Source organism: Scylla paramamosain, unplaced genomic scaffold (assembly GCF_035594125.1).
Source record: "Scylla paramamosain isolate STU-SP2022 unplaced genomic scaffold, ASM3559412v1 Contig4, whole genome shotgun sequence".
In the NCBI taxonomy this organism is placed as follows: domain Eukaryota; kingdom Metazoa; phylum Arthropoda; class Malacostraca; order Decapoda; family Portunidae; genus Scylla; species Scylla paramamosain.
In genome coordinates, this window is record NW_026973669.1 from 1,749,012 (window position 1) to 1,760,000 (window position 10,989).

A 10,989-nucleotide genomic window follows, 5' to 3' on the forward strand; every position below is an offset into this window, starting at 1 on the left:
TGAATGTGTGTGTGTGTCTGTGTGTGTGTGTGTGTGTGTGTGTGTGTGTGTGTGTGTGTGTGTGTGTGTGTGTGTGTGTGTGTGTGTGTGTGTGTGTTTGTGCTTGTGTTTGTGTTTATTCTTTTTTTGCCTAGTTAATATTTTATGTGTTAATGTCAATAGTATTTTGTGTGATTATCAATGTAAACTAGTCTATTGATAATCTATCTATTACAGCCTCTCTCAGTCTATTCCAGCCTCTCCATGTCCACCCCAGCCTCTCCCAGTCCATCCCAGCCTCTCCCACTTCATCCCGGCCTCTCCCAGTTCATCCCAGCCTCTCCCAGTCCATCCCAGCCTCTCTCAGTCCATCCCAGCCTCTCCCAGTCCATCCCAGCCTCTCTCAGTCCATCCCAGCCTCTCCCACTTCATCCCAGCCTCTCCCAGTCCATCCCAGCCTCTCTCAGTCCATCCCAGCCTCTCCCAGTTCATCCCGGCCTCTCCCAGTCCATCCCAGCCTCTCCCAGTTCATCCCAGCCTCTCTCAGTCCGTCCCAGCCTCTCCCAGTTCATCCCGGCCTCTCCCAGTCCATCCCAGCCTCTCCCACTTCATCCCAGCCTCTCTCAGTCCGTCCCAGCCTCTCCCAGTTCATCCCGGCCTCTCCCAGTCCATCCCAGCCTCTCCCACTTCATCCCAGCCTCTCCCAGTCCATCCCAGCCTCTCTCAGTCCATCCCGGCCTCTCCCAGTTCATCCCAGCCTCTCCCAGTCCATCCCAGCCTCTCTCAGTCCATCCCAGCCTCTCCCACTCCATCCCAGCCTCTCCCAGTCCATCCCAGCCTCTCTCAGTCCATCCCGGCCTCTCCCAGTTCATCCCAGCCTCTCCCAGTCCATCCCAGCCTCTCTCAGTCCATCCCAGCCTCTCCCACTTCATCCCAGCCTCTCCCAGTCCATCCCAGCCTCTCTCAGTCCGTCCCAGCCTCTCCCAGTTCATCCCGGCCTCTCCCAGTTCATCCCAGCCTCTCCCAGTCCATCCCAGCCTCTCCCAGCCTTTCTCAGTTCATCCCAGCCTCTCCAAGCCTAACCTAACCTCCCCCAGCCCTACCTAACCTCCTCTTCTCCTCTCAAATGTGTTGCAATATCTTCTTACTTTTGTCAGTTCCATATTCACGTCAAATATTTTCCTGGTAACACTTTTGTCATAGTTTCCTTGTTGGTGTTTGATGGCAAAGGCCTTGACAAGGGTGAGAATGCTTGTACGGATGTCTGGGGAGAGGCTGCACCCATGTTTACAAATCAGGTCTGGAGGGAGAGAAAAAATTAGGTTAGGTTTGATTGGGTTGGCTTAATAACTTCCACTGCAGTCTGTTAAATTGTTAAACTATCACTGGAACCATGAAAACACCCTTGAAAACCCCAATAACTTCCCCTGCAGCTTGTTAAACTGTTAAACTATCACTGGAACCATGAAAATACCCTTGAAAACCCCAATAACTTCCCCTGCAGCCTGTTAAACTGTTAAACTGTCAATGGAACCATGAAAACACCCTTGAAAACCCCAATAACACCACTGCACCCTAACACAAACCATACCTGACAAAAACACAGATACACACACACACAAAAAAAAAAAAAAAAAAAAAAAAAAAAAGTGACATAAACAATACCTTATAAACAAAGCATCTGGCTCTGTGCTACCTGTCCACTCACCTGCCAGGTAATGAAGGGAGCACCTGGCCACCTGAGTCACCCCACAATGCACCTTGGCTATGTTGCTGATCACCTCCAGGCCATCCAGAATGTTGTCCTCGCTGTAGTCTGCCACGAACAGTGATTGTACGAACGCCAGCAGCTGAAATGGTGGTAGTAGTAGTAGTAGTAGTAGTAGTAGTAGTAGTAGTAGTAGTAGTAGTAGTAGTAGTAGTAGTAGTAGTAGTAGTAGTAGTAAGAGTTAATCAGTATTCTCACTCTTTCACCACTATTCTGTCCACCTCCCTAATGCAAGAGTTAACCAGTATTCTCAGTCTTTCACCACTATTCTGTCCACCTCCCTAATGCAAGAGTTAATCAGTATTCTCAGTCTTTCAGTATTCTCTGTCCACCTCCCTAATGCAAGAGTTAACCAGTATTCTCAGTCTCTCACCCCTTTCACTGGCACACTCCTGAACTCCCTGCCTGCTGCTGTGTTTCCCCCTGCCTGTGACTTGAACTCTTTCAGGAGGGAGGCTTCAACACACTTATCCTGAATTTTGAATGATCTTCTGGCCTTTCTTAGGGAGAGGTGCCTCAGTGGACATTTTTTCACTCTTTTTGTTGCCCTTGGTCGCTCTCCCTTTTATATAAACACACACAAACACATGCACACACACACACACACACACACACACACACACATACACTCACCACAGCCACATCACACATCTCTGCAGCAGAACGCAGCGACATCTGCAGCACCACATCTACAGCCTTGTGCAGAAATGTGTGCTGTGTATCACCACCACTGCCACCACCACCACCACCACCACCAGGGGGCGTGGCAGCAGCAGCAGCAGCCACCAGCCAGCGCCCTGCCACCACCACACACTGGTCCCTCTGGCTCAGTGTTGTGATGTCGTCCACCACGATGTTTTCTGCAGAGTTTGGTTTGGTTAGGTTAGGTTAGGTTAGGTTAGGTTAGGTTAGGTTAGGTTAGGTTAAGTTAGGTTAGGTTAGGTTAGGTTAAGTTTGGTTGGGTTAGGTTAAGTTTGGTTAGGTTAGGTTAGGTTAGGTTAGGTTAGGTTAAGTTTGGTTGGGTTAGGTTAAGTTTGTTGTAAGGAGGAGGCAGTAGACACCTGCCGAAACGATAATTACTCCCAGTGAGGTCTAAAGCACTGTTCAGGGGGTGCTGTGAACTTATCATTAAACCCAGCTGTGACCTCACTGAACGTTTCCCTTTGTGTCTCACAACACAAGGGGGTAGTCACAGCCTGCCCTCTAAAGACAACTCTCTTCCTCCACACAAAACTACAAGCACCTAATAACACACACACCCTTCACTCCAAAAATTTTAAAATCATGGCGACTCCTACACCAGCCTCGGAGTCCCCATCTGGGGAGGGGACCATAAATGTCCCCAGGTCGGACTGCCTTTCCGTCGACGACCCTAAGTGTCTTGACACCCCCCTCAACTTTTTCTTCATTAACTTCTGCAACATTCGCGGTCTAAGATCTAATTTTCAATCTGTAGAACACCACCTCTCCTCTTCTAAACCTCATCTTCTTTTCCTCACTGAAACTCAGGTGTCTGAGGCAACTGACAGTAGCCCCTTTTCTGTTCCCTCCTACTTTCTCTATCCTCATTTTCGATCCAAAGCTGGATGCTGCGTTTATGTGCGCAATGACTTAACCTGCTCTCGTGCCCACGCTCTTGAATCTTCCGAGTTTTCCACCATCTGGCTACGACTACAGAGTCATTCTCATACTAAATTTATCTGTGCTGTATACCTCTCTCCTAACTCCTCTGACTATAAGAAATTCTTTGACTACTTAACTTCCAAAGTGGAGCACATTCTGACCCTCTTCCCTTTTGCAGAGATCTCCATTCTTGGAGACTTCAATGTTCACCACCAGCTTTGGCTTTCCTCTCCCTTCACTGACCATCCTGGTGAACTAGCCTACAACTTTGCTATCCTCCATGACCTAGAGCAATTGGTGCAACACCCTACTCGTATTCCTGACCGTCCTGGAGATACGCCCAACATTTTTTACCTTTTCCTGACCTCTAATCCTTCTGCTTATGCTGTCACCCTTTCTTCTCCGTTGGGCTCCTCCGATCACAATCTCATATCTTTATCTTGTCCTATCACTCCAATCCCTCCTCAGGATCCCCCTAAGCGAAGGTGCCTCTGGCGTTTTGCCTCTGCTAGTTGGGGGGACCTGAGGCGGTATTTTGCTGATTTTCCTTGGAATGACTACTGCTTCCGTGTCAGAGACCCGTCTTTGTGTGCTGAGCGCATAACAGAGGTGATAGTGTCTGGCATGGAGGCGTACATTCCTCACTCTTTTTCTCGTCCTAAACCTTCTAAACCTTGGTTTAACACAGCTTGTTCTCGTGCTATACATGATAGAGAGGTGGCCCACAAAAGGTACTTAAGCCTTCCTTCACCAGAATCTCATGCACTTTATATTTCTGCCCGGAACCATGCCAAGTCTGTTCTCCAACTAGCCAAAAACTCCTTCATTAACAGAAAATGTCAAAACCTTTCAAGATCTAACTCCCCTCGTGATTTCTGGCATCTAGCCAAAAATATCTCCAATAACTTTGCTTCTTCTTCTTTCCCTCCTCTACTTCAACCAGATGGCACCACTGCTATCACATCTATTTCTAAAGCTGAACTCTTTGCTCAAACCTTTGCTAAAAACTCTACCTTGGACGATTCTGGGCTTGTTCCTCCCTCTCCTCCACCCTCTGACTACTTCATGCCTCGTATTAAAATTCTTCGTAATGATGTTTTCCATGCCCTCGCTGGCCTAAACCCTCAGAAGGCTTATGGACCTGATGGGGTCCCTCCTATTGTTCTCCGAAACTGTGCCTCCGTGCTTGCACCTTGCCTAGTCAAACTCTTTCAGCTCTGTCTGTCAACATCTACCTTTCCTTCTTGCTGGAAGTTTGCCTACATTCAACCTGTTCCTAAAAAGGGTGACCGCTCTAATCCCTCAAACTACCGTCCTATTGCTTTAATTTCCTGCTTATCTAAAGTTTTTGAATCTATCCTCAACAGGAAGATTCTTAAACATCTATCACTTCACAACCTTCTATCTGATCGCCAGTATGAGTTCCGTCAAGGCCGCTCGACTGGTGATCTTCTGGCTTTCCTTACTGAGTCTTGGTCATCCTCTTTTAGAGACTTTGGTGAAACTTTTGCTGTTGCCTTGGACATATCAAAAGCCTTTGATAGAGTCTGGCACAAAGCTTTGATTTCCAAACTACCCTCCTACGGTTTCTATCCTTCTCTCTGTAACTTCATCTCAAGTTTCCTTTCTGACCGTTCTATTGCTGCTGTGGTAGACGGTCACTGTTCTTCTCCTAAATCTATTAACAGTGGTGTTCCTCAGGGTTCTGTCCTGTCACCCACTCTCTTCTTATTATTCATTAATGATCTTCTAAAACAAACTTCTTGTCCTATCCACTCCTATGCTGATGATACCACCCTGCACTTTTCCACGTCTTTTCATAGACGTCCAACCCTTCAGGAGGTAAACATATCACGCAGGGAAGCCACAGAACGCCTGACTTCTGATCTTTCTAAAATTTCTGATTGGGGCAGAGCAAACTTGGTATTGTTCAATGCCTCAAAAACTCAATTCCTCCATCTATCAACTCGACACAATCTTCCAGACAACTATCCCCTCTTCTTCAATGACACTCAACTATCCCCCTCTTCTACACTGAACATCCTCGGTCTGTCCTTTACTTATAATCTGAACTGGAAACTTCACATCTCATCTCTAGCTAAAACAGCTTCCATGAAGTTAGGTGTTCTGAGACGTCTCCGCCAGTTTTTCTCACCCCCGCAGCTGCTAACTCTGTACAAGGGCCTTATCCGTCCATGTATGGAGTATGCTTCACATGTCTGGGGGGGTTCCACTCATACTGCTGTTCTAGACAGGGTGGAATCAAAAGCTTTTCGTCTCATCAACTCCTCTCCTCTAACTGACTGTCTTCAGCCTCTCTCTCACCGCCGCAATGTTGCATCTCTAGCTGTCTTCTACCGCTATTTTCATGCTAACTGCTCTTCTGATCTTGCTAACTGCATGGCTCCCCTCCTTCCGCGGCCTCGCTGCACAAGACTTTCTTCTTTCTCTCACTCCTATTCTGTCCACCTCTCTAACGCAAGAGTTAACCAGTATTCTCAATCATTCATCCCTTTCTCTGGTAAACTCTGGAACTCCTTGCCTGCTTCTGTATTTCCACCTTCCTATGACTTGAATTCCTTCAAGAGGGAGGTTTCAAGACACTTATCCACCAATTTTTGACCACTGCTTTGACCCTTTTAGGGACTGGCATTTCAGTGGGCATTTTTTTTATTAGATTTTTGTTGCCCTTGGCCAGTATCCTTCCTACATAAAAAAAAAAAAAAAAAAAAAAAAAAAGTTTGGTTAGGTTAGGTTAGGTTAGGTTAGGTTAGGTTAGGTTAGGTTAGGTTAAGTTTGGTTGGGTTAGGTTAAGTTTGGTTAGGTTGGGTTACGTTAGGTTAAGTTTGGTTGGGTTAGGTTAAGTTTGGTTAGGTTAGGTTAGGTTAGGTTAAGTTTGGTTAGGTTAGGTTAGGTTAGGTTAAGTTAGGTTAGGTTAGGTTAGGTTAGGTTAAGTTTGGTTGGGTTAGGTTAAGTTTGGTTAGGTTAGGTTAGGTTAGGTTAGGTTAGGTTAAGTTTGGTTGGGTTAGGTTAAGTTTGGTTAGGTTAGGTTAGGTTAGGTTAGGTTAGGTTAGGTTAAGTTTGGTTGGGTTAGGTTAAGTTTGGTTAGGTTGGGTTACGTTAGGTTAAGTTTGGTTGGGTTAGGTTAAGTTTGGTTAGGTTAGGTTAGGTTAGGTTAAGTTTGGTCAGGTTAGGTTAGGTTAGGTTAGGTTAAGTTTGGTTAGCTTAGGTTAGGTTAGGTTAAGTTTGGTTAGGTTAGGTTAGGTTAGGTTAGGTTAGGTAAGGTAAGGTTGGGTTGGATTGGGTTAGGTTAGATTAGGTCAGGTTAGGTTAGGTTAGGTAAGGTTAGGTTGGGTTGGGTTGGGTTGGGTTGGATTGGGTTGGGTTGGGTTGGGTTAGGTTAGGTTAGGTAAGGTAAGGTTAGGTTGGATTGGGTTAGGTTAGGTTAGGTCAGGTTAAGTTAGGTAAGGTTGAGTTGGGTTGGGTTGGGCTGGGTTGGGTTAGGTTAGGTTAGGTCAGGTTTTGTTTTGTTTGGTTGATGGGAAAAGAAAAGTTCAACCACAAAACACCCTTAAAAACCCCAATAACTTTAACTACAACCACAAAAACATCCTTGAATACCCTAATAACTTTAACTAGAACCATAAAAACACTCTTAAAAACTCCAATAACTTTAACTAGAACCATAAAAACACCCTTAAAAACCCCAATAACTTTAACTACAACCACAAAAACATCCTTGAATACCCTAATAACTTTAACTAGAACCATAAAAACACTCTTAAAAACCCCAATAACTTTAACTAGAACCATAAAAACACTCTTAAAAACCCCAATAACTTTAACTAGAACCATAAAAACACCCTTAAAAACCCCAATAACTTTAACTAGAACCATAAAAACACCCTTGAAAACCCCAATAACTTTAATTAGAACCATAAAAACACCCTTAAAAACCCCAATAACTTTAACTAGAACCATAAAAACACTCTTAAAAACCCCAATAACTTTAACTAGAACCATAAAAACACCCTTGAAAACCCCAATAACTTTAACTAGAACCATAAAAACACTCTTAAAAACCCCAATAACTTTAACTAGAACCATAAAAACACCCTTAAAAACTCCAATAACTTTAACTACAAGCACAAAAACATCCTTGAATACCCCAATAACTTTAACTAGAACCATAAAAACACCCTTGAAAACCCCAATAACTTTAACTAGAACCATAAAAACACCCTTAAAAACTCCAATAACTTTAACTAGAACCATAAAAACACCCTTAAAAACCCGACTACCTTCCAACAGAACCGCAAAAACACCCTTGAAAACCCCAATAATTTTCACTTGAACCTTCCCCCTATACACTGCCACATTTACAAGCAAAGCACCCACACAAAACAGCCGACCATCCCATATACATCCACCCATCCACTCACCATCCACCTGCTCTTCATCCGCCTGGTTTGAGTCATCCTCGAAGTCCATTATCTCTTCATGAACTGCACTAGATGGCCCGGGCAGTGTGTCGTCAAACTCAAGGTCGAAATCGTCAAAGGAACCTGATGATGACAATGATGTTAGTGTATGCGTGTATAACTACTACTACTACTACTACTACTACTACTACTACTACTACTACTATGTTCGTACACACACTTGCCTGTATAAGAAGCAAAGTGTTGTAACTCTTTCTAAATAGGTAATAATAGTGTTTAGTTGTAATAGTTGTAGTTGTAGTAGCAGTAGTAATAGGTCAATTGTAGTAGTAGTAGTAGTAGTAGTAGTAGTAGTAATAGAATAGTTATAGCAGTAGTAGTGTAGATAATCATATATACATTAGTAACTTTGTCTTTCATTACACACACACACACACACACACACACACACACACACACACACACACACACACACACACTATTTTGTAATCATAATATGTTCAAACACACTCACAATACACTTTAAAACACCCAAAAAACACCCAAAAACACCCGAAAACACTCCAAAAACATGCTAAAACACCCCAAAACACCCCAAAACACCCTTAAACACCCCAAAACACACTCTGATTCAAAGTTCCTCTTGTAATCTGGGTACTGGCTGTTGCTGTGGTTGTTCTGACGCATCTCTTCTCCAGCAGGGACAGCAGGACAGCAGGCAAGGCAGGGGGCATGGAGGAGAGGATCTGCTTGTATCTGTCCCTGCTTACCTCCCCTGCTGATTCCTGGAGCCCCTGTCAAGAAAATGGGGTGTTATTTGCATGGGGAACTGTAGTAGAAGAAATTAAATAGAGAAAACTGGGTAGATGGAAATAAGAAGTGGAACATAACTATATAAGAAAGATGATTAAAGCATAAATTGGTCCCACACAAAGACACACAAAGGAAGAACAACAGCAACACAGCAAGATAAAAAAAGCTAAACATGGTAAACCACAACACACACACACACACACACACACACACACACACACACACACACACACACACACACACACATAATTACACCAACTGAAGGAAGAAAGGATAAACAAATAGAAAAAAAACAATATGTAAACAAAAGCCAAAACAAACACACACACACACACACACACACACACACACACACACACACACACACAGACACACACTACATCCTCACCTCCACCATGGCAGTAAGGGAGGCCAGGACAGGGTGGAGGGTGTGCCAACGTGACACACCCTCCAGCACACACACTGCCTCCAGACTGGCTGTGACGAGGCGGAGCGTGTGACGAAACTTTCTGTCTAGCCTGAGAGAGAGAGAGAGAGAGAGAGAGAGAGAGAGAGAGAGAGAGAGAGAGAGAGAGAGAGAGAGAGAGAGAGAGAGAGAGAGAGAGAGAGAGAGAGAGAGAGAGAGAGAGAGATTCATCTGTTATTTAAAAATGTAACTATTCATGTATATTAATTTTTATTCAATATTCTATCTATCTATCAGTCTTTTCTATTTATCAATCTGTCTTTCTATTTATCTACCTACCTATTTTCCTATCTATTTATTTACCTGTCTCTCTCTCAACCATATTCACATCATTTCCTGAACCCCCCCAACACACACACACACACACACACACACACACACACACACACACACTAAATAAGTAGTAAATAGACATAACCCTGCAAACTAATAAGTAATTAAACAAATAAGTTAAACAGAAAATATATACATAAATGAAACAAAGTTGAAAACAGGTTAGAGCATTTTAACAAACGCTTCTCTCTCTCTCTCTCTCTCTCTCTCTCTCTCTCTCTCTCTCTCTCTCTCTCTCTCTCTCTCTCTCTCTCTCTCTCACCATGACTGTTTTCCAAGGCCACAGAAAGGACTAGCCGGGTTCCCAAGTGTTTCTCCTGTTAGTAATGTAGAAATGTTGTTAATTTGTCACTACAACCATAAAAACACCCTTAAAAACCCATGTATCACTTCAACTACAGCCTTGGGAAAGTAGTGGAGGTTCTCAAGAGTGTTTCTGCTGTTAATAATGCAGATATGTTGTTAATCTGTCACTACAACCGTTAAAAACACCCTTAAAAACCCACATGTCACTTCAACTACAGCCTTTGGAAAGTAGTGGAGGTTCTCAAGAGTGTTTCTGCTGTTAATAATGCAGAAATGTTGTTAATCTGTCACTACAACTGTAAAAACACCCTTAAAAACCCGTGTGTCACTTCAACTACAGCCTTGGGAAAGTAGTGGAGGTTCTCAAGAGTCAGAATAAGGACCCCTCTCCCTCTCTCTTACCTGTTGTCCCCAGTTTCCACAAAGAGCAGTGCCAGCAGGTGTGCCAAGTGGACCAGGGGCTGCAGACACTTCTCGGCACCATGGGCACTCTCTCTCTCCACCTTGGAATGCAGAGAGAGTGTGTAAGCTTAATAATTGCAAGCTTAATAATTACTTACATAGATACAGAAAATATAGAAAAAAGGTTAATGTAATCTTTTCTAATCAACAGAACTCAATATTTAGGAAACTGCTGAGGGGGAAGTATCTGTAGGTTGTAGTGGTGTTGTAAGTACTGTAGTGTTAGTAGTGGTGTTGTTGTAAGTACTGTAGTTAGGTTGAAGTATTAGAAGATTAGAAACAGACATACATTCTCTCTCTCTCTCTCTCTCTCTCTCTCTCTCTCTCTCTCTCTCTCTTGATATTTTTTTTCTCTCTTGCTTTTCACACACACACACACACACACACACACACACACACACACACATTCTCTCTTTTTTCCTCTCTATCCCAAAATTCTTCTTACTTTTCTTCTTCTCCTTCTTCTGTTACTACTACTACTACTACTACTACTACTACTACTACTACTACTACTACTACTACTACTACTACTACTACCAGCAGAACAACAACAAAAACAACTGCTGCTACTACTACTACTACCACTACTCTGAAAACAACATAACTACCACCACCACCACTACCACAACAACAACAACAACAACAACAACAACAACAACAACAACAAACCTTCTCAGCAAACAAAATAACTTCTTGAATCATAACTTCTAACTTCTCTGCTAAAACATTCTTCTCTTTCTCTCCTCCTCCTCCTCCTCCTCCTCCAGAGCTGGGGGGAGGAGGGATCTTCTTCGGTG

General features: G+C 43.6%; 1 protein-coding gene across 2 annotated transcripts in view; it reads right to left on the reverse strand.

Annotated features, from left to right (window-relative positions):
* Positions 1-10,989, reverse strand: part of LOC135096418 (serine-protein kinase ATM-like) — a 43,914-nt gene that overhangs the window by 20,799 nt on the left and 12,126 nt on the right. For both annotated transcript variants that reach the window (XM_063997908.1, XM_063997909.1), the window contains exons 14-21: positions 10,862-10,989; positions 10,133-10,233; positions 9,014-9,143; positions 8,438-8,606; positions 7,813-7,935; positions 2,381-2,607; positions 1,688-1,829; positions 1,128-1,279 (exon numbers count right to left, since the gene is read on the reverse strand). The exon at positions 10,862-10,989 is cut by the window's right edge and continues 149 nt beyond it. In XM_063997908.1, coding sequence (XP_063853978.1) covers positions 1,128-1,279; positions 1,688-1,829; positions 2,381-2,607; positions 7,813-7,935; positions 8,438-8,606; positions 9,014-9,143; positions 10,133-10,233; positions 10,862-10,894 — 1,077 coding nt within the window. In that variant the 5' untranslated portion in view covers positions 10,895-10,989. The remainder of the gene's footprint in view (positions 1-1,127; positions 1,280-1,687; positions 1,830-2,380; positions 2,608-7,812; positions 7,936-8,437; positions 8,607-9,013; positions 9,144-10,132; positions 10,234-10,861) is intronic.